This window comes from Plutella xylostella, chromosome 5, assembly GCF_932276165.1.
Source record: "Plutella xylostella chromosome 5, ilPluXylo3.1, whole genome shotgun sequence".
NCBI classification, from domain to species: Eukaryota; Metazoa; Arthropoda; class Insecta; order Lepidoptera; family Plutellidae; genus Plutella; species Plutella xylostella.
This window is the reverse complement of record NC_063985.1, coordinates 10,281,398-10,306,615: the sequence shown is the minus strand read 5'-3', so window position 1 is coordinate 10,306,615 and position 25,218 is coordinate 10,281,398. Positions and strand designations below refer to the sequence as shown.

At 34.7% G+C, this 25,218-nt stretch overlaps 1 protein-coding gene and 2 long non-coding RNA genes across 3 annotated transcripts in view; 2 read left to right on the top strand and 1 right to left on the bottom strand.

Annotated features, from left to right (window-relative positions):
• The first annotated feature begins 5,526 nt into the window (after window positions 1–5,526).
• Window positions 5,527–25,218, top strand: part of LOC105387122 (carbonic anhydrase 1) — a 29,027-nt gene continuing 9,335 nt past the window's right edge. The window contains exons 1-2 of the mRNA XM_011557805.3: window positions 5,527–5,738; window positions 24,966–25,157. Of these exons, the coding sequence (XP_011556107.1) occupies window positions 5,705–5,738; window positions 24,966–25,157 (226 nt within the window). The 5' untranslated portion in view covers window positions 5,527–5,704. The remainder of the gene's footprint in view (window positions 5,739–24,965; window positions 25,158–25,218) is intronic.
• Window positions 13,069–16,749, top strand: LOC125491414. Its single transcript, XR_007268280.1, has 5 exons — window positions 13,069–13,210; window positions 13,709–13,837; window positions 14,485–14,618; window positions 15,050–15,109; window positions 15,449–16,749. It is a non-coding gene; the product is annotated as an uncharacterized LOC125491414 (long non-coding RNA).
• LOC125491415 lies at window positions 13,070–15,449 on the bottom strand. Its single transcript, XR_007268281.1, has 2 exons — window positions 14,840–15,449; window positions 13,070–14,440 (listed from the first exon to the last, which is right to left on the bottom strand). It is a non-coding gene; the product is annotated as an uncharacterized LOC125491415 (long non-coding RNA).

The window sequence follows — 25,218 nt, the reverse complement described above, 5'->3', positions numbered from 1 at the left end:
CTCGTCACTCTAAAAACATGTGCAAAATATAAAATTTAGGTACGCGATTAAAGATTTTTCATAGTTTTTCGGGAGTTTACAGAAAAAATAATTTTTGTCATAAAGTCATGAAAGATGTTTTTCAGATAGTAGATGGAACTAACAATCAACGGCCATGTTATGAGAACGGAAACCACTGCCAGTCGCTTCATTATTTTAAACGCCTTTTTTAAAAGTGTACAGATTAAGTACTTCATTTACACGTTTATTATAATATAAACATCGAGGAAAACTTAAATAATTCAGGATTTAACTTTAAATGAAATGATGAAAACCGCGCTTTTAAATCGTGAAAATTTCATCAGTTGCTTTATTTATATAATCTGGCGAATTTGCACGTTCTCATGAGCACTAAATATATTTTCGTGAATATAAGTTTGCTGTAAAAATGCATTATCACGCCTGAGCAGTTAGATTGATTAAGTACTAACTCGTGTCTAGACTTTTACAAATATCAAGAAGGGGGAAATTTTATCCATGAACTTCGGCTATTTGGTAGATGGTACAGTGATATCGATTTTGAAGGCATTTAATTCTTATTTTAATGCTCTCAAAACCTTAAATTATTTTGTTTAAATTTTTTCGTAAATCTCATTAAAAGCTATTGTAAGTTCTGCAAGGCAGAGTTTCAACAGAGTTATGAGACAAAAAATACGCAAAATATATCTTAGGTAACATAGGTAAAAGCAAAAAGAAACTTGGAAACAAGATCAAGAAGTGGTTCAACAAATCTACATTTAAGAACATGGGGAATACCCGTTCGTCGTACACTTACAAGGAAAACTCTGGGGCCCACTGCACTATAGATAAGTATTAAAAGAATCTTACTTAATCATTTAACATTTTCCGAAATCATCATCAGCCTATAGCAGTCCACTGCTGGATGTAGGCCTCTCCCAAAGCACGCCACTGGATGCGATCTTTAGCTTTCCGCATCCAATCATAACCAGCCACCTTTCGCAAGTCGTCACCCCATCTAGCCGGAGGGCGTCCCACACTACGTTTGCCTAGTCGCGGCCTACACTCCAGAACACGTTTACCCCATCGGTCGACGGTTCCTCGAAAGATGTGACCAGCCCACTGCCACTTAAGCTTACTAACTCAGTGAGCTATGTCGGTGACTTTAGTTCTCTGTCTTAGTTTAGTTTTCCGAAATACATATACTTAAATATTCCGAAGGCAGCTCAATTTCGATGGTGACGATCTGGCGCAGTCGACAATGAATCCCAAGTTCAAAGAAACGTGGGACATGTGGCATTTCATACCCAAGTTTCACTACATCGACCTACCCTGACTGATAGACACATAGAATATTCTTTATTTGTACACACACATAAAATAAACATATACATAAGTAACTTAAATACTAACACATATGTACAAAAATTGCGGTCTTATCGCTTAAAGCGATTTTTTTAAAGACAACCTTAGGGTGGAAGAATATTTATGATCAAAGAGGGGTCAAGTGTACTAAAGAATTCTAAGGGCTTCTCTAACTGGCTAATACCTATTTTCACAACGGTGACAAAACCGAATTCCTAGTGCTTTCTCACCAAAACCCTGGGAAGGAGAAGAAGGCTATATGTATGTATATCTCATGTGCTTGTACACAAATGATACAATTAAAGCTAATTTATTTGCAAAAAATAACAATACAGGTGATTTTTGTGCCAGCTGTTAGCTGTTAGACACCATATTTGTTTTATTCACCACCTGACTGATTTTAAGTCCGCTAACTAGTTGGACGTTTTGTGACGCTTGTACAATCAAGCGCCATCCAATGAACGCAATTCAACCAAAAAGGAGATTCAACCAGATGCCTGCGACATATTATATGTACTTTCCAAATGAAAATAAATAAATAAATAAATAAATAAATAAATATGTGGGGACATCTCACACACGGCCATCCGACCCCAAGCTAGGCAGAACCTGTGTTATGGGTGTCGGACAGCTGATATATCTACACAAATACATAGATAGATAGATACTAAATATAAATATCAACACCCAAGACCCGAGTACAAATATCTGTCTTTAAACAAATATCTGCCCCAGCCGGGAATCGAACCCGGGACCATCGGCTCAGTAGTCAGGTCACTAACCACTACGCCATTCGGTCATCAATGCCCATTATATTTTATGATTGAGCCTGAGGATCTAGCATGTCTTGAAGTAAAACAAATTCAATGTTATTTTTAAAGTGCACTGAATTCCAACGGTTGCTCTTAATCCGAGTCACTAAAATAGCAGGTAAGATGTAAACTTTGTACCCGGAATGCGGTATATTATACGCCGAGTTTAATCTGGAGATTAAAATTTACAGGAGCATTTATTTCGCCCACATAACCCACATTATACTGCGGCGAAAGCAAATCAAGACAAGGAGTGAAATATAACAAGCACTTCCCGCTACTGAACTATCATCACTGTTTATCTTCAGTGAGAATTCGCGAGAAACATTAGAAATTTTACGTTCACAGGGGAAAAAAAACTAGAATTGATATCTTCTTATATTTTCTTTATTGTAAAAGATGGGTGGAATCTTTTACAGGTGCGATAGGTGTTTACAGATACGCCTCTTAGGATCTAATGTATACAGTAGTACTCGTTATTCTATGGTAAAACATAGACCAGGTCAGTAGGTATACTTAAAAAATACAATAAATATTTGTGACCTGTATTTGCCCATTTTGCTTTTGGTTAAGAAGAACATTAATTAATTTGGCTTTTCTTTAAGATTCGAGATCGGGAGTATCGAAGCTAACTGATAATGTTATATAATTTTCGGAATTTTGTTGGTTTAGTTGGTCATAGGATGACAAGTCACTGTCCTACATATCGAATACATTAACTAAGTTAATAATGGACTGTAAGTTGCTAATTAAGTGTACTTATTTTATTTATTGTGTTGAGTTATTTCCTTCATTTAATATCTTATTTATAGCCTCACCGTCTGGCAATGTCCTCATTTTGATAACTGCATTCGAGCTCGTTATAGCTACAATTGAATAAAAGTAAAAATATATATAAGTTACCCAGTTATTTATTTAAATTGAAATAAATTGTATTCTAGCCAAGAAGGGCTAAGGGGCTACCCCCAAATAGATTTAGAATAAATATATTTTATTCATATGCTGAATTAAATAAGAAATAGAATGCTTCGCAAATACCTTATCTACTTATTTATTTATTCGTGAAGTAAACTTATATAATGATAGACATTAACGTTACGCCACGTTAAATTTTACCCCATTGTTATTGCTTTATCTCATTAGCACCTATGTATTGTACCTACCTATATACTAACTACTTCTAAAACATCAAGAAAAGAAAGATGTTTCGCCTTTGTACCACTGTACCGACAATAAGGATCAATAAACAATCACTATATACAGTAAACGAACTGAACTCAAAATAAGATTAACAAATAAATAACTTAGTAAATTAACTTAGCTACAGGAGGTTATCACCAGTGTAACCGATACTGCGATTCACGAAAGATGACCAAAATGCCGGCATAATGTCCACAGCACCGTGTTTACGTCCTTGCATTTATTTATGCACCTCCTAGGTACCTACTACTAAAGGAAACCAACCTATTAATAAGCTACATAATAGAAAAGTTAAATGTCACGGGAAAATTAATACAAGCTAAGTGGATCGAACTATACCTATCCTGTACGGGTCACAAAATATGGCAAAGGGAGAACATATACATATATTTTTTTGTTTTGTATGTAATAACAACAGCTGCAGCAGCTTGATTTACAAACAGATAATAATAAATAATAATTCAAAAGATAAAAGATGTTCTTCGCGGTTCACCTTGATGAGGGTGTTGTGAAAATTAGCAGTTTGTGATAGCTTATCGTCCACAGAGGCACTGTCTTATGTACTCGCTTATGTATTTAGCACATACGCTAAGAGATATCGGCTTATGTGAGTACGCAGAGGCAGATAGTCATGTGATCTTATTATCTGCAGTTATATTTACCTAAAGCTAATTATTGTAATTATTATGATGTAAACTTGTATTTTTCAACTTTCACTAACAACAGTTTAGTTAAGTACGTACTTATTATTGGGATGTTCACTAAATAATAAAATGACACCTTTTAAGAACACTAAGAACACTAAAATCAGAATTTAACAGAATACAATAATATATTACTTTTACATTAATTTCCTAGCTAAAACTATACTAACTTAGGACATTATTTATTTAATTTATTCTAGATACTTAGTTTTACTCATATTGTACTTAAAAGGCATACTTATTTAGGAAACTGGTAAAAAATAAAATAATATTATCCTAAATAGTTAGTCCTTAGTGGTCGGTCCGATCGTCGTCGTCGGGCGGACGGTGGGACGCTAAGAATAGCGCGTCGCTCGGTCGCGGGAACAAAAGATTTCAACGCATAGCATAAGTGTTGCCGCCGAGTGAGCGAAATAACAATATTTTACTGAGGGATTTTAGATATAAATGTTCTGTCTTTAAAGTGGATGTTAAGAATTAGTTTAATGTGCTAAAATGAGTATTACTTAATTGAGTTAGTAATAAAGGTTTAGTACCTAGGTACTTACTTAAATACTTACTATGTATTTAATTAAATATACATAGGTAGGTACAATTAAATTATATGTGTTAAAAGTTTAAAAGTTTAAATTTATAATTTGGTTTCTTAAAAATATAAGGTACTTACCTAGTTATTTAGATTCTTATATATCTATTGTTGATTTATGTGATTAATGATTATCATTAGGTTTCACCCTAAGTACCTTCGAGTAAGTACTTAGATGGCTAATGCTTCGTCCATATTGCATAATGAGCTGGTAATTATGCAGCTGCACATTTCACTGTTTAAGTTCAACACATGACTGAAATTGTGTTTGACCCATGTATAACATGATGTAGCTGTATGAGATTTTACCGATCGCAGGGCGTCGCGACAACAAGTTGTTCGCTAAACCACAGACCACGCGACTTCGACGTTGAATCATCAATATTTACAATAGGTAGGCCTACTTCATGAAATAAAATTGAGAGAAGCGATGAAAACAACTCTGATTTTGGTGACGTCTGAAATATTTATTTTATAAAACCATGCCACGATAATGGCTTACGGAAAAGTCAGCTGACTGACGCGAAAAGCGTACTTAATCCCGTAAACACGGTAGGCGCCGTAAAAAATCTCAAACATTATCTTTCAACAAATAAGGCACACTTATCTTAATTTGCGCTATTTTTAATTGGCACGCACTAACTAACCTACCTTACGCGTTATGTAACCGAATGCGGCTTTTTGCACATTCCTCTCTGTACTGTAGACCCACGACGTAACTTACTCAAATCTCGTGCCTCGCAAAGTTACGAACAAAGTAAAAAGTGTCATAGCGATATCGCCTCAGTAATTGCGAATTTAGTACTGTGTGGTACTGTGAGTATGCAGTGAAGAGTGAGCGATATCTGTGCGGCCGCGGGCGGGGAGCCGCGGCCGGCATCAGTCGAGTGCCGGAGCGCGCGCCGTGCACACCGCCACCGCCGCCGGTATATAACCCCCGCTATCAGCACCCGTCATCACACTCCTCACGACCTCGCCACGCGACCCGCACGCCGCCATACCGCCGCTAGTGACCTGTGCAGTGACCGACAACAAACACCATGGAACAGGACTGGGGCTACTCCGTCGACAATGGTGAGTTCCGCGAACCGGTTTGTTTACATCCACCACGTGACGCCGAGTAAATAAAACTTTTCCTGAAACCCGTTTCAAGTAAGGTCGCTTACCCGCGCTTGTGCCGGCGGTGGTCGCTGAACGTTTTCACCTCAAGTCAGCAGCAGCAATAAACAACAATGGCACTGGTGACGTTTTAAAGTGAATACAAATTTTCTTGAATCTCGTTATCTTCGGTGACATTCAGTTGAAGTGCGGTAGTATGTAAATAACGCCGCTGAAGTGGTAAACATAACTTTCAGACGATTTTAGGGACATCTTGAGGACTCTGGATGAGTCAATTTTCAACCATCAAGGCATGAAACGAAGGAAAATATTTAAAATTCATGCTAATGAATATTTTCTTACCAATGAAGTTTTTATGTAAGTCCTTACGTACTTTGCTAATTACGTTATATTATATGCACGCGCTAGGTACTCCCTTATCTCCCACTTCAGACATAGGTACTGTAGTATAATTATTTAAGATACGAGCAAACTAACTTCCCACCATAACAAAAGCATTAAATACTAAAGATAACGCTAAGTGTAACAAAGTACATTACGAATTCCATAATTATTCATCGTTCACGGCGCATCAACGAGGTACATTTATTACATACGTTTTACTTACATACAGTCAACTACCGCTTTATTTTTAAACTCAGAGTTTCAGGTAGGTATTCAGAAAACAATATGGCAACAATAATACATTGAATTCACCTGTATTTACACTTTTCATACTCAAATCACTGCTAAGCTATAATACAGCAATTTTTCTGTGGTATGTATTAGGTCCTAATTTGTGTTATTTATCTCAGTATTACGTCGTACCTTAACATTTCGATTTGATAGATAGTAAAAAAGATATGTACGATCGTTAATGTTAATGTTAATGTTACCAAAAGTGAGATATTTTACTTACTTTAGTCACACCGTTATAGTACAAGAAATGATTTTATTATATTATTATGTTGTCACATATTATATCCTATAAACATATGATTCAATTCAATTAAGAGTATTACGACTCTATAGAACAGTACAAAGTCCAAAGTACAACGCATTTTGAAAGCTGAAACCCGAAAACGCCGTAGTTCATGATAGTAGCCATAGAAGGTTGTGGCTCAGTTTTTTTTTCCTCAGTCCTTACTGTTCTTTGAGGTTAATGTCTATGTATGTAAATGTTAACTTCGATGGAACCATTACTACTCTGTGATGGAACCCTAAATTCAGCCTGATCTGAGTCAATAGAGGTGTTGGTAGTGTGTTAGCGTGCCGGCTTGGCCTAGATCAGAAGTCAGCGAGACCGGTCCATCGAACTTTTGACTTTTTCCTGCTAAGCCACCGCGTGTCAGCCAACAATTGCAACACTTTAGAAAGTTTGCAATATATCGTAGACGTATTTGTCTTCGTTTTTTTATGTCTGAGAACGATGGGATTATATCCTCTTTTTAAAAATAAAAGTAGCGTCTGTACGTTATCGCGAAGTCAAAACGAAGTAACATGAATCCGAATAACTTTGTCAAAACAAGTTCGCGATAGGGAGCCAGTACAGTTTATCAAATCAAATCTCTTACAAAGTAGTTATGATGTAATTATGATAATAGAAATATATATCACAATGCTACTTGTCGTTATTGTAAATGTGTACACCTGTGTTTATAACTATTTATGTAAGTTTCAATTTTCAAATAACAACTGAAAGCCCTAAATACTGAAATATTCCTTTAGTAAGTGTGCTGGTAGTTTTTTTTACAAAATCATGCGATAATGAGATTGAAAAAGATATTAATTGATGTTCATCAAATAAACGACAGTTTTTCTGGTCATTAGCGTGTCAAATGTCTCAACGACTACACGTCTGGATCGCGTGCCAATCCGCCGCTCTTTGAAATCCTAGTGGAAATGAAACTAAAATTAATCATTGTTATTGATATGAACCGATGACTATTATTTACTTTAAAAATAGTCAGTGTAAAGCCACGTTTGAATGCATTACTTATATCAAAACAATAATTGTACCTACCCATATAGAATTTAGTAACTAAATTACAAATAAGTAAATAAATCTCTTGGTCACGAACTTGATAAGAAGACTGCGTTATGAAATTGAACCGAGAAATGCATAAATACGTCACATTAGTAGCAAAGACATATTATTTACACACCTACATATTTTCAAAACTTTCCTTTACCTCCGGTTGACTAGGTCTGTGAATTTAGCAGCAGAAACTAGCAGCAATTTTTGTATGGCCAAAAAAAGGCAATTTTAGCAGAATTCTGTTAGCACTACATGCTAGAGAATATATCAATGAACTTATAGACATATATCACATTTACCAACGTGCTCCGGGAGATTAATTACGTCACAATTACTTTACGGCGTGGCGTGCGCCTTATAAAGTGCAGCTAGCAGCAGTTACCAGTTTTGCTAAACTGCTAGCTGCGTGTCCTAAGGCGCGGGTGTGTGACGATGACGTCATGTCATCCAAAATCGCTGCTGGCTGGCAGCGATTTTAATAACGCCGAAGTAATTGTAATGTAATTAATCTCCGGGAGCACGCTGTTAAATGTTTTGTATGCCCATAAGTTCATTGCAGTGTCCTCTATCATGTAGTGCTAAGCGTATCGTGTAGAATTGGTATTTTTCTTAATAATTATGAAAAAATAGTCGCCCATATAGGAAAATTTTATGTTAATCAAGTTAAAACTTGATAAGAACTAAATCTACCACTCACCGAGTGTATGTAATGGATAGACGATGGTATATAGATCGTAGCAATAACTACTTTACATGCGTACATGGTCAAGGGACTTCAAAATAATGAATTAAATTGTAAGTAACTGAAAAATAGTCAGGCTAGGAAAGAATGTGAAGGAGTTTTTCACTGAATCAATTATCAGTACCGTGGTCTAGTTGGTTAAGAGATCTATACGTTTGTCCTTAAAAGTCGTTGGTTCGCGACACACCGCGGATCTTTCTTTTGTTTTATGTTATTAGTGTGAAGCGTTTTTCTTTTTGTATTTTATTTATTTTGATAGTGTAAAGCGTTTTTCTTCTTTTATTTTATTTTGATAGTGTGCAGTGTTTTGGGATTTAACGTTTAATGTTTTTGATGGATGTTCGACATGTTAAACTGCTCAACATTAAATTTAATTTTGCTAATGGGTGCAGATAGGAAAATATTATGTTTTGTAAATAAAGTTAAACCTTGATAAGAATAAAAATCAGCAAGCTGGGTGTGTACAAACATAATTATATGTATTAAGTATAACTTATAGGTGACACATCTCATAAAAGCGCCATCTATATACATTTTAATTAACTATCTTGTACTCTTTAATACATATTATGTGTAAAATGACGCAGACGCAATGATAATTAGCATTAGGCCTAACCTACGTATTTGATTATGAATTGATGACGCATCATGATGCTATGAACTACTAAGTGTATCAATAAACATCATAAATCAACTATACCGAATGACAACTTACTTTGAAATAATAATTACATTTAAGTATTATATATTGATCCAGTAGCTAGTTAAAATAATTTTATTTATCAGTGTATGTAAATAAAAGTTACCAAGACAAAATGTATTTATATTGTTCAAATCCACATTAGAAACTACATCAGCATATTAAATTATTTTTATTTTATTGCGATGAGTGTTGTTTCACGCTACTGACCAACAGATGGCGTTACTGGTATCTTAATAATAAAAAATAATAATACCACCCACCCGATGCCGGGGAGAACCCCTGTTCCTCATCTCTGTCTTGCCTTTATTGGTTGTCCAGAGAGAAAACTGACGAGGAACAGGATTTCCCACCTCTTGCTTGCCTTCATTGGCTGGCTTGAGTGATGTACCGCTAGAGCAGAAATGCTCGAGGTAGGATGTATTACCCAGTAAGGTGCTTGTAGGGGTCTTGACCGATAACGCGATTGCTCTGAGAGCCGTGGAATACCTCTCCTTCCTTACCACCTCATGCCATGTTGCCCCCTTGTTGCTACGCCACTGTAATGTACTAGCGACTGTTTTGGGGGGCCCATTTAATGTGCGTGCGAGTCACCCCCTGCCTTTTTATCCGTGTGTGAAACATATACAAAATATAATACAATACATACAATTACAGATATTTATTGAAAAAAATACACTTATGCGTGCGATTTAAATTGATTAAAATTCAATAAGGAGAACGGCAGTGGGCGTACCGCCTTTTTTTTGGAGCGTTTCAGAACCATGTTTTCACCATTTATTAATACAGTGTAGATAAGGTATTTTCAGTAATTACAATATTTTTAGAAGTCGGGGGAAAAGAAAAAATGATAAATGAAGAATATTTAAATCTAAGGATAATGGAACGTAAAAACAAACATATAGAGAACGGAACGTAACAATAGTGGTGCCAGACCTCGGAATATAACCAGCAAATCCGAGCAAAAAAGTAATCGAATCGAATAGAAATATCGATACATTCTTAAATACAAAAGATATTTTATTTATCAATAAATTACATGTTCTGGTACTATTTGTGCCAAAACTAGTACATTTGGTTTATAAAATATGATTATATTTAAGTCTTGAAGACTTTTATCCATAGTAAACCATTTTCTTTTTCTCTTTATTCGATTCACTATCATCGATATTTTTTTAATATTTAAATCTAGTAACACTGAATCTTGCTTGTCAATCTTGTCATAGTAGTTGTTATTTCATTTTCCATTACCTAACCTAATTATTTAATATTTTGAATACCGCTGAAACTGCTGAAGATATAGAACAAATGTGACAAAGGGGAGAACCAGACCCGGTTCCTGTTCCACCTCCCCGGCAGGCTCCCGTCCCACTTCTTCATCAGGAACCTGCAGATGCAGCAGAACAAGAACACGCAAAATTCTGACAATATTTTCTTTGAACCATAGGATGATAAATACCTAAGTCAAATATGAGAAGAGCAACTGCGTTCTGCAGTTCGAATCCCGGCGCTGACATGTACCAATGTGTTCTTTGAATTTAATTAAAATGTATACCATCACACTTACAGTGAAGGAAACCTGCATACCTATCTAGATTTAGCACATCTAGAGAGCCAGGTGCAGGTACTTACACCCCAACAGAGAATAGAATAGAGTAGGTAATAGGAACATAAAATTCCTAAAGTTGATTCCAGGCAAATTATGTTATGTAAATAAAACAATGATCTTTTAAACAGTATATTTTATTTCATTACATTACTCGCCAAATGCATACCCATATAGTAGAACCTTTACATATAGCATTTCGAAATGGCATAGCAGATCCCTGTTGCGGAATGGCAATTTAAAACTTCAGAAGTTGGATAAGTATAACATTATTCCATAATGAAAGTAGTAGCCTGATCTAGTCGATAATATTAATAAAATCATTTTATTTATTATGTACGTTGCACGTCCCGTATTTATTTAAACGTAAACATACAACTTGATATACCTAACATAATAATATTATTATCAAATTATTATTCACGTTGTTCGTCTTATGTTGTTCAAGTGTTGACGTTTAGTTCACAAATATTTATTTTTTCTCTATGGTTTAGTTGTTGACATGACACATTTTTTTATCATTTCAATTTTTCTGCTCTGGTTTTGTCAATTTTTATCATTATACTGAGATCCAACCTAGACATTTATGACGTAAATCACAGAGTACTTGGCATAAACATTACTTCACTTGACGTTCCATTCTTCCTGTATGAATGTTTACGTTCCATTGCGACTACATTTTAAAGATTCTTTTTTTCCGTTTTTCTCTTTTCTCCCAGCTTCTAAAAATCTAGTTATTTATTTATTTGTGTACCTATACAGTGACTCTCTAAACATGGTACTTTCATTACGGAACCCGTCATTTTCATAGGGGTACCAAACGTCCTTAGAACTCTGCCATTGTCCAATTAGCGTGCGTTCTCTTTGGGGGATAAAAATATTCCAAAGTAGGGATGTTCGATCATCACTTTGGTTGTCTGTCACTCGATTCGATAGCACATTCAGGTACTCGATTCATTCAAAAAAACTATATATTTGAAGTCGTTAGTCTACATAATACGAAAATTACAATGTATAAATCATTGGGGAACAATTTTGGAAGCATAATTTTATTTTAAGAACTGACCCCTTATACCGAACTTGTATTGAATTTGTTTCGACTTCACGATAGGGCCACTGGGGAATCAGGTATTATTAAAATTATTATGTTTTACTTTTTCTCCTCTTTGACAGTGGTCGTCTATTCGAACGTTATACAGTGTCTGAGTTGTACTGAACTGTCAAACCCTCAGAACACAGATTTTGTGTCAGCTCACATCTTATTTCCAGAGAGGAAATTCTATATCTGCCCTCATGCGTTCTCTACAGCAACGACGCTTGAAAAATAAACATTCTGAACTTGTAAATTTTACTAAATAGAAGTAAGAAGAATATTGTACAAAATAAAGGCTTGTACAAAAACTCAACTGACAGTTGTCAAGTAAAACGGCTCATTAGTGGGACAATATTATATTATTACAGGTTAACTCGATTGACGAACAAGACAGACCGTGTGTACATCACTACAATAGTAGTAGTGTTGCCAGTAAAAAAAAAATTTTTGAAATCACAGAACGTTCATAAATCTACAATTTTTTTTTTTGTATTTTCATCGCAGAGAAAAAAGAACGTTCATAAACACTGAGCCAATAAACTACATAAATCTATTTTAATCACAGAAAAAAACGAACGCTATATAATAAATAAAATTATTTTAACTACAAAAATCATCATGAATCGGTGAATTGTCTATGACAGCAACATGGGCTTTTCAGCTAATACAAAATGTCACTCTTATTTTTCAAGCTCTAATTTTTTGTTTGTGAGCACATCTATAGATAGCGCTGTAATGAGAATTATAATAATGATAATTGAGTCCAAATAATATCTGGCAACATTATTTTACTATTATTTATTTTTAATACTGGTAATTATTAAAACTCCGGCAATGGTACGTTTCTTTACAGTCAAAATATTACGTCAAATTCAACTGCTATAATAGTTATTAAATATTTTAGTATCTATTCATTCACGAAAATTTTATAAAATAAAACATTACATATTACGTATATATTTATATTACTAATACTGACATCAATATTTTAAAAAAATATAGAATTTGCATACTACAAAATATTTCAGTGTGTATATGTCATTCACGCAATGTGTGCATAATACGGAACGTTATTTGTTATTATGGCCGATAATTAATGTACTCTGTGGACAGCAACCTATTTGGGCATTTCAAATCTCAATGTAAACAAAATGTTATCCAAACAAACAGACAGCAGCAAGTGAAGAATTACAGTAAACAAGACTTTTACCTACTTGGATAACAGCGCAAGCGTCCAAATGACAACAGATGGTACAGACATCTGAAAAGGTACGTAACTCTACTAACTCTCACACAAACCACAACAGGCTTCCTCCTATTGAGATACCAAAATTCGGTGGCACAGTTAGTGAATACTATGCGTTTATGAACTTGTTCCAAAGTGTATTTGCACATGATAGGTTATCCCGATGTGATAAGTTTTACTATCTGCGTTCTCTTGTTTATGGGGAGGCGTTAGATCTAATAAAACATCTATCTCTGGACAGTTCTAACTATGTGATTGCTCTGGAACTACTAGCCAAGCGTTATGACAATAAATTGATTGTTATAAACCACCACATAAACTCAATATTAGATATGAAACCGATCACTAAATGTACAGCACAGAATATAAGGGAATTCATAGCTACAGTCAGACAGCATAGTAGTGCGTTGAAAGGCTTAAATATACCGGTTGACTCATGCGACTTAATAATAATTGCGATCATTCAGCGGAAACTAGATCAATATACATTGCAAGGGTTTCACTTTCTTTGACTTTTCTAGAAAAAAGAGCTGCAGCAATGGGAAACATCACATCCTGCGAGTCTACAGGCCAGAGTGTGAGTAAGGACACTCCAAAAAAGCCGTCATACATAGCTAACAACATCAAACCCATCACTGAAGAACCCACATGTAAGTACTGTCATGCTTCTAATCACAAACTATTTAGATGTGAAAAGTTTAAACTAGCTGCAGTGCATGAAAGGATTTCATATGTGGCCAACAATAAGCTATGCACTATATGCCTCAACAACCACCAAAAATGCAGATATTTCTTTAAGTGTGGTATCTACAAAGGCAAGCACAACACCTTGCTTCATAATAGCCAACCCGCTGCCGCTGCTGCTACTAATCATGTTTCATTGATGTCTAACATACAGAGTGAGGTATTATTGCCTACAATATCTGTCAAGCTTCAAGCTAAAAATGGTGAGCATATCTATGCTAGAGCTCTACTAGATTCAGGGAGCTCTGTAAATTTTATCCTAAAGGATCTAGCTAAGCGAATTAATACTGAGTTCTTCGATGAAGAAAACAATTGTTGGTGTGTGCAATGCTTCCAACACAACCAACCAAAAGGCTCGATTTGCTATCCAGTCAGCCAACAGTGATTATAAACTCACTGTTCTATCATGCATTGTCCCCAACATAACATCTTCAATGCCTCATTTCCGTGTCAATGTACAGGACATCAACATACCATCTCACATTCAGCTTGCCAATGCTTCAGCGAACCTAGAAATATAGATATTTTACTTGGGTGTGACATCATGTTTCAGATCCTACTGCGTGAGAGACTGCCAGTGATACCAGGTCAGCTGTTTCTACACAACACTCAGTTCGGCTACATTGTTGCTGGCACTGCACCATTGAACAGCGAGGGATGTTCATCACTACCAAGTAACTTTTGCAAGTCAGTATCTGAGGCTGTCTCAACAGAGTCTTTAAATAGGAAAATAGATGGGTTCTGGGAATGTGAGAAGGTACCTGAAAAAGGGAACTATATTCCTACTGAATTAAATCCAGCTGACTGTCTGTCAAGAGGTGTAGATCCTCACAGTCTACTGAATAATCAATTTCATGAAACTGAATTCAAACATAGTGTAGAATCAGTAAATGTGCTTCAGAACTTACCTGAGTTAAAGTGTGAGGCTGAGAAAACAAATATGATACATGCTTCGAGTATATAGATACATGCAATCGGTTTAATATAACCATAAGCCCATAAGCAGTTTATTTGGTTCTTTATGATTGGCTTTGCAGACATACCATCCCATTGTCAGCTTGCCTTCTTACATCTCTTCTTATATCTTTATTTAATATTTTTTTTCTTCTAAATTTCAGCTTTCCTATTTTTTCGGGAATACCGCCGCTGCCCCCGGGCCATGCCTCTATAATGAGAAGGTAAGTGTAGAAATACATTATTTTAAAACAATAAAGTCATTTAAATGATATTGAAACTGAAGACCAGCATAATGCATAGGAAAGCCAAATAAATAAAATCATGGTGCAGCACATCCTGTATCAGGGCCTCTAGTACGGGTTTTGCAATTTACGTAAACGAAAATTTTTTTGTTTTCTTCTGTCACCTGCATAGATTATCTGTCAAAAGTTTCATGATAGTTTCCGCTAGAGGCGCCACTTTGTTTGCGAGAAAACTGAAACTTTTATAGTTTTTAGTTCACACAGCAATGTTATTTATTTGGCACGCCTATTTATTAATGTATCGTTTCTTGCCAACAGATCACCTGGGTGAAGATGACGATGCAACATCGACATGTCGAAGTACCCAGCGAATGTGACGACAAAACTACTACATGGATTTTGATCAACAGACAACCTGGATAGGCAACTTTTTAAAAATCCTAGAATCACTACCAGAAAACTTTTTAGCTCTAAGTTTTATTTTAACAGTTACTAGAAAATAAAACCGAGAGCATGTTAAATAAAACAAACCAACACCTATCCCAAAAGAAATGGTAGAAACATAATCAACAAAATATATCATACAGGTTACCAGATAAGGCAAGTAATAATGAAAAATAATTTATCTATCTTTTATCATTGCATGTTATTGTTATAATGTATTTCTACCTATGGGTACAATAGTGGGAGTAGCCTGTATTTATAGTTGGTGAACAAATTGCTTGCTAATGATAAGGCACGGAATTAAAAGGGACAGTCAGAATTGATGGAGCATTTACAACGTAGGTAAACAAATTCCTACACATATCTCAAGTCCTACATATTCAGAGACAGTCATATAAGAAAGGGAATGACTGTTTATAACCACAATAGCCGAAACTGATGTGGCATTTCTCAAAAATTAAACCGGGGGAAATTACAAAGATCTTATCAATGCTATGTAAAAATTGGATATTATCTATTAAGTTTTGTATTGACTTACCTGTAATTCTATTGTACACAAGCACCAAAACAAAACCAAAAGCTAGTAACTTTTTACAAACACTCAGCACCAAAAACAGCACAACGAAACGAAGAGGCTCTTGTTAGCACTGACAGTTCCGTTCCGTTCGCAGGTCGATCGACGCGGAGAGGTTAGCCACGGAATGCGCAATGTTTTGACTATGCGCATTGACCTTCATTAATGCCATGCGCACTAATTATTTCCAATATTGTAGTTTAATAATTGAATTAGCAGAATATTTAACAAGACAGAAATTAAAACCCTAAAGAATACGTATGTTTATAAAAATGAAAACAGCTGTATTTATTTTAACTCTTTGGACACATGGCGCCATCTGTTGCCGAGTAGCGGTAATAATAGCGACACCTGTTGTCGAGTAGTAGTAACAATGAGTTAGTGCAGTGAGAGTGAAGTGAACGTAACAATTATATTATTTATATATATTTTAATATTTATAGGTTCTATTTAAGTTTAGGTTTATTAGTAGATCACATTTTATTCTGTTTTATTTAATAAAGTATGCTCTTACTTAAAAGAGCTATGATATAATTCAAGCTATCGATTTTAACTGTTGTATCCATATTCTGATTGATAAATAATAAATTTAGAAATATCATTGTGATTTTAATCATACCTACTTATAACAATATAAAATAATTTAACATGATTGTGTTGATGTAGTTTCTAATGTGGATTTGTATACTTAAAATAAAATAAATTTGTCTTGGCATCTTTTATTTACCTACATATTAAGAACCCAAAATAAGTCTGTAATATAACTGGTTACATTCATTACTGTATGTATTTTTAAAAGTAACCATCATTAAAATAAAAAAAAGAAAAAAGATCTTTAGTTGCTTTAGTTAGATTCGATCCACAGACCACAAGGATCTAGTTCGAGGCTGTAACCAACTGGGCTGAGGTGCTGATAATTGTTTTAGTGAAAAATTCCTTCACTTTCTTCCCTAGCCGACAACTTACTTAATACATATTTCAGATGCTTACACTTTTCATTATTTTGAAATCCCTTGACCATATACGTACATAAAGTAGTTATTGCTACGATCTATATACCATCGTCTATCCATTACATACACTCGATGAGTGGTAGATTTAGTTCTTATCAAGGTTTAACTTGATTAACATAACATAATATAGCGACAATTTTTTCATGATTTTGAAGAACAAGCAAATCTACCCAAATTCTGTTAGCACTAGATGCTAGAGAATATTTCAATGAACTTATAGACATATATCACATTTACCAACGTGCTCCGAGAGATTAATTACACCACGATAAATTTACGGCTTCTTTGCGCAATTTGCTGTACAATGTATTCAGGCGCTTTCTCTTTGATTGATTATTTTGAAGTCAATTGAGCAAACACAAAGATGACATATATAGATTTATAATGTATTTACCATCGTCTATCCGTTATTTACACACTCATGTGGGTAGATTTAGTTGTAATTTTTTTTTTAATGAGTGACGTTAACTTGTAATGTAATTAATCTGCCGGAGCACTCTGAATGGTGTAATAGTAGTTAGTAAGTTAATTGCAGCATCCCCTAGCATGTAGTGATAACAGAATTTTGCTACTTTTTCTTATTTCTTCATAATCATGAATAATATTTGGCCGTATTGAGTGTCCTTATAATTAATAATTTTGACTAATTTCGAGCACACTGTTAAATGTGTAATATGTATATAGGTTCATTGCAGCATCCCCTAGCATGTAGTGATAACAGAATTTTGCTACTTTTTCTTATTTCTTCATGATCATGAAAACAAATTCACTCATACAAAAAATTTGCTTCTGCTGCTATGTTCACGGCGGTCGGTTGACTGGTAGAAAACGGAATAAAGTTTAGATATCTGTGTAATAAAGCATTAAATCAATAGATAAGAATATTTGTATGCCTACTTACACTTTTCATATCGCGTCCTTCAATAAAATGCAATATAAACATAAACTTGAACACATGGGCAAGGCTGCCATCGCAATCCTTGTATTGACTTATATGAAAATGGGATAAAGATTTAAAACCAACCTTTGCCCCAAACAGCAGATAACATTGTTTCACCGTAGAGTTTAATCAGCATTTATTTAATGAAGGTACTTATCTTAGTTTTGTTTCTTTGTAGTACTGAATGATGTCAACATGGTAGAGACTGCGTTATTTATTAGAACTTCACAATTTTCTGCACGCTACGTTACTGACACTTCTAGGATTTTTATGTTGCTTTTTACCGTTTTTCCTCTTGATTGCTAGTCTGTCCAATTTAAAATATTGTTTAAACCTATAGTAATAGTTAGTTATTTTAGGGATTTTAATTTTAGTGAGTATTTATATGATACCGCATCTGTATATTATTTACGTAAATAAGAATTGGGAGAGAATAACGACCTAGTAAATATGTATTACTATGAAATGAATAATTTATTTGAAAGACGTATCTTCCCCTTACTGCAAGAATATGGATATTTCATCAAATGAAAGTGTTACTCACCATTTATAACCATATAAGTATTTGCAGGTGACCATATTTTCTTACGCTCACTGTGCCTAGTTAAATGTGACTAAGAAATGATACATGCCATCAGAACTGATATTGCTGATTTTAATTATGAAAGATACCTTCTGTACCTTCGTTAGAACCTCAATTCGTGTAGATCAAAAATATTTTATATTCGGAGTTTACTTACTATAATCTGTACCACCCTATCCATAAAGTTTACACCTAAGCTCTATCTAAACGTAGATAAGATTGTTATCAATCTTACAATACAGCTTATTGATCGCAGACGAAAACATCATCTACGTAAAATGAATTTATGATCCATGCAATATTAATATGTTTAGTTAGCTATGTACTTGTGTATGTAGCTACCTACTTTATAGCCACTAAACTTTTATCAGAGGTATCAGATAGGGTTATTTACACACCCTAAAATTACTACCATGCGGAAATAAATTATCTTTATGTCAATTATGTAAAAAGTACACATTTATCTTTACAAAAATCTATTTATGTTTTGTTAGTAAATTTAGTAGATTTTTTTTTAAATCTACCCCCTTACAGTAACAGCCTTTATTTCCTTAGGTTTTTTTAACATCCTCCTTTAATTTAAATCCATCTTCGCAAGGAAAAACTCTATTTTATTATGATCAAGATGATCTAGCAGCACGGCCCACATCACAATCGCTGGGAGATAATTCTACGTTATTAACGGCTTTACAAGAGAAACTGTACGTTACGTTAATAAGATGCTGTTGTCGACCACGCCCCGCGATTATAGCCTTTATTGTCACATGGTGAATTATCTGTCGTGACTGTACTTAACTTAGAAGTGAATTAGTTATTATTCTGAGCCTGAAGTCTACTTAATAGATGTTTGTAACTTTACCACTTCCGATCTATGTATGTTTCTATAGATTTGTTAATTGGGTATTTCCTGACATTAGTTAAGTAATTATTAAATTCATTATTGTGTAGCTTGTGTACCTATCTATTGAATCTCAAAGCCACAAAATTCTAAACTAGTAAAAAAACACTAAGATTACCACCATTCGTATATATCTCCTATTACCTTTATAAAACTACCTTTTCCGCGCGAGCATGAAAAAGAGAATTTTCCATCTGATAGATTTGCCAATCTTTCTTGAATAAGTTGTATGGAAAGGAGATACCCACAAGTACATAGATATAATCGTTAACTGTACATAATAGAAATAAATGACTAATGCCAGTCGCGGTCACTCATTTACCTCTTAAATTTGAAGAGAGCCTCATCAACGCTTCAGTCCTCGTTTTTTGTTTCATTAACATTGCGGACAAAAACAAGCGTACAAATCAAATCGGTACTTCTTGGTAGAGTTACAAGCAAGTCTACTTGCAAAAAATTTATTATAAAAAACTGTGCTAAGATGATACTTATTGAATGTAGATATGTCACGCTCACGCTGGAATTAAAAACTGGATGCCTATAGTGAATTTAATTCGTGACTTTGGAGATTCACAACATCCTCTGTAGAATATCTACCTATGTATGTATAGGTACTATCAAAGGAAATCAATTGAGTCCATGAACCCTTGTCACCAAACAGTTACTTCAATACAAAAAATATCACATCGTATCATAAGCATAAGGATGTTTTTCGCACACAACTTCGTCGTGAAAGGGGAAGTTAGGGCGAGGACAGTTGCATACAGAAGTAAAACGATAATTAAAATCTGCTGTGATAAGTAAGGCCGAGGTCACACAGACGCGTGACGGTTATCACGGCCGCTACTTACATTTCCGACTTTACACATAAGTATTATATATTTGCCATTTTATTGTGTATGTACCGACTAAGTACATGTATGTAATTGCATTCAAACTGTGTCAATACATTCAGCTTCAGCGGTATGTCATTGAAGGATAGAAGTAGGTACTATTGGCGATTTAAATTGTATATATTTATTACTTTTACATTCTTTCTGTAGTTAGTCACCTACTAGGTAAGTACTTATTGTTGTTATAAGTTGATAAATCACATAGTTTATCGTACTTTCATTCAATTATCCTAATAGTAATTGCTCGTATATTGAGTAAGGCTAGAATTAGTCATGAGGAGACCGCGATGCTCTGGCTAGGTATTGTGACGGACGAAGGACGACTAATGAAGTCATAATAATTATGAGCACGTGTTAACTCACTACTTGAAATAAGTACTTAAATGTTTCGTATCGACGATGTTTCTAAGTATTTCGTGAAACCTGCATTTTACATACCATACGTACCTAGTTACAGTCATTCTATAATCGGCAAATAAAATTTCAGTCAGAAAGTACTTATTCACCTACGTTTGTGACTACTTCAATATCGAAAAACTAAAAATATGTACTTAATAATAGGGTTGTCACATGCAGTAATTACCTGTAACTAGGTAGGTGGCTCTAGTTAGGATGTCCTTCACATTTTGCAACGCACGGATATAAATTACCAGCCGGAAGACACATAAATATGCCTGCCTACCAAATGATCTGCGCAATCTATATCAATCATCATAACGCCAATATTGCTGATGCGGTGTTGTTATTTTTGGCTGTCCAATGTTGACAGTACCAACATCCGGATTTATCCCAATTGAGCCGCCATAAATCATCCTATTAGTTATTTTAAACCTGTCATCACAACTGGATATTGTGGCTTTCAAGCGGAGGAAACTCACGTGCTGATTGATACAGACTGTAAAAAAATTCAGAGGATGACTGAACGTTAAGGTTTTTCTGGGCGTATGTAGAATAAATATCACTATATCGCGATTTGCGTTAAACACAGCGATGTGATTGGTGGAAGGGATAACGCTGCACTTCCGCTGTTTATCTGTCAAAACGATACAAGTTAAAGGGATAAATCTCTATGGCATTATGGCGATAATGAAGAAGGTGGTAGTGACAGTGCCTTATTGTAGCTCTTCCTTCCGATTATAAGTACACTCGGTAAAAGTGATAAAATTTAAAAGTTACAGTACAAAGTCCAAAGTTAGTTTTTTGCCAAGAGTGGAAGTTACCATAGATAGACTACCCTACTCCTACTTACAGTCATTACTTTTGTGTTATATGCGGGAACCTGTTAATGGCATCTAGTAGTTTTATGTTCATAAGTAATATTTAGTTATTAACAAAATGCTGTTGGTTCTCCACGAAAATGTAAAAATAAATAAATAAATAAATAGTTGTGTTTGTTTGTTTGTCTTTCCGTCCCACGGTGCACGCCCACAAAATCGACCTTGTTATCTCCACGGGAGATGCTTTATCTATATTATTTTAAGACTATTTTTTGCTAATTCAATCTGGTTCATGTTATGTTATTATGGCCATCATCAGGTCTAGATAAGTTTATTTATATGTCAATCAAATATCCATGAATAGAGATATAAACGAGCATATCAGGTAGGATATCCACAAATTACCTCAATAACCATTACAAAACTCTTTCTCTTTAGTCGTGAATAATTTATGTGTAGGTATAATACGATAGGTAAAGTATCTAGGTAAATACTGGATAATTTCATTCATTAAAAAAACATGTGTTTTTCGCAATGGTTGTTTTCAAGCGAAGTGAAAAACAACTTGTCCTATGAATAAAACAGTGAAATAGCAACTGAAACCGGAAAATGAAGTCTAACTAGCTGAGGGATAGCACGGCCAATTTAACACAAATTACAACCCGATAAATTACTATTTTTCAATGAAGTAAACACTATACTTAACTATATACGGCGTCTGATATAGGTAAGCACATCTACAGCATCTGTCTTTAACATTAGTGCTATAGGAATAACTCAATAATGACTTTTGTATTTCGATTTTAGATAATTTATTACAATTTTAAACTTTTAAACTTGTTTATGAGGTACATACGTACGTATGTAATTAAATGGACCCCAATATTATTACAATTACATAAGTAATTATTACTTACACAAACCATGTGCTATAACGAGTTTGAAAGTTTCAGGATACGATTGTTTGCTAATACAAATGTATTAAATTAGTAAGAGTAATAAATTACATAGATGTACATAGGTTTACGTAGTCCTATATTATTAATTAAAATAATATCTGACCAAGAAGTATGTAAAGGATGCGTTGATTAACCTCGATTAAAGTTCTAGAGATATATGTATACTTTATAATTATTATTTTCCTATAGTTCCATAGGAAAAAATGCCCTTTGTTACACATATACCACTGATAAAGGGTAAATAAGTATTTTATTTACAACTCATCACAATCATTTGCTCTACGCTCACTATTATAAGTACCTATATCTGTTCCTATACAGAGTAAGGGTTAAAAATTGCTCCATACAACATACGGAAGTTCTGACCATCTACTTCCATGGTTCTGACCATTTAATAAATAAAAAAACGGAAATAAAATAGACGCAAAAATAACGTATCAATCTAAAAATATTATTGAGATCACCTATAATTTCAATCCGTTTTACTTCGATCTCTCAATAATCGTAAAATATTTTACAATATACTAAGTCACTTAAAAATAAAGCATCCTTTAATATCATAAGAAGTTGGCTAAAGGTGAAGCATCGACATAAAACCAAAATATTCAGGAGTGACGCACATATATATCTTTTCAGGTCCCACTTTAGCACATCTGAAAACATCTGCAACCATATTGAGGTTACAGCTTATTGAGGAGATTATTGCAGATCATAAAATATCTACCAACTCAACAGTTATATTTTTGAGATTAATGGCATTGTGTGTGTTATTGGGAACAATATTTAGATTTTTATAGGTATAAGTAATATAGTCAGGCATATAGGCTCAACAAAACTTCTGCTATTAAAGAGGTAGGTATGTTTCTCTTCTAATAGAAGTTAACAAAATAAACTCATTTATCTAAAATTTAAGTTTAATCTTTGACTTGCACTAGGTAATGTAAACTTTATGATGATGAGTTGAAAACAAGAGTGATTATCAGTTAAAAAATGTCGGCAAGCAGACAATTACGCGATAAGATAAAAGCCGGAAGAGTTTTCCTAATCTACTACGCCTAGTAAGTATAGGAATCGGTTCTACCTTTTTTGGCATAAGATTTTTTTGCCTAATCTCGTATTGCATAGTAACGTTTGGTCAAAGTCTCGTTACGCCGAAAATCGTATGGCATAAATCTCGTTTAGTAAAAAGTTATTTCGCATAACATTGTTTAGCCTAATAATGGTATGGCCAAATCTTGAATAGCCTAATAATGCTATGGCATAGGTTTATACAAAGTAATAATATTCGTCTTGCTTTAACTTTGACGGAGCGTCTCCCTACATAGCGCAAACTGGTGCCTTGTATTGTTTCCGCTGTTTGGAAAACGCTCCGCTCCGCTTCGCTGCGCTCTGCTTTGGTTTTGATGAACATGTGCACCTAACACGCTCCTCCTCGCTTTGCTCGTCGTCGCACCTATTTTTAGGTTTCGATCTCATGGGGTTTGTAATAATTATATTGGTCGTTAACTTTCGATTTTTTGATCATACAATATCGTGATTTTCGGGATGTAGGAGAAAAATACCACAATTTGTAAATTTACTACATACTAACCCCCTTATTCATAGAGAAGTTACAGAACGTTTTAACTAATAAACTGTTTTGTCCCTCTCCGACAAAGAACAATTTGATCTTTGACAGAAAGGGACAAAACAGATTATTAGTTAAAACGTATTGTAACTTTTCTATGAATAAGGGGGTTAATATATTATTTATTAAGATAACATTAGGAGAAACAAGATTATACATAGGTATAGACGAACATAAATTTGAGCAAACGAAACTTAGGTGTTTAAAGATTGTGCCTAAAGAGTTTTAGACGAAACGAGCCTTATGCCACATAAGTCTTGGCAAAGTGATGGTTCGGCCAAAAAAGTTTAGACCATACGAGTTATGCGAAATGAGTTTTGGTCAATAAAGATTATGCCAGATGAGCGGAACCCATAGGAATCTCTATAGGTACTATGTATATTAACCTAGTTAAAGTTAGTTATTCCGACTGGCTGCTCTGCCGAAGAAAAGTAGGTATACCTACAACGTAAAAAAACGTAAGGATCGTGTCGGCCTCTGAAATCCATTTTACAAACCAAACAAATAACTTCCAAATAAGCTACATTTACTAAACAGTTGAGGGTATACCCATAAACATATCCTCTCACACTTCTACCACAATTCAACCTAAACCCCCGTTCATTCCGTCCACTACCCACAATTCTTGTCCACTTGGCAATCAGCAAAACCCATTCACAATTTAACCTAAACCCTTATTCTTTCCAGGTCCTTCCACCTGGACGGAGAAGTTTCCAGAAGCGGGTGGAGCCAACCAGAGTCCCGTTGACATCGACACGTCAGCAGCGCGCACCGGCCACAACGCGCCGCCTCTGCTGTGGCGCTACTCTGTGAACCACACGCGCTCCATACTCAACCCTGGCTACTGCTGGAGGGTCGATGAGAACGGCTATGACTCTGGTAAGTGGTTAGATGATGTTTTCTGGTGAACTATAGTCGCTCTTGCCTCGTGGGAAATTGT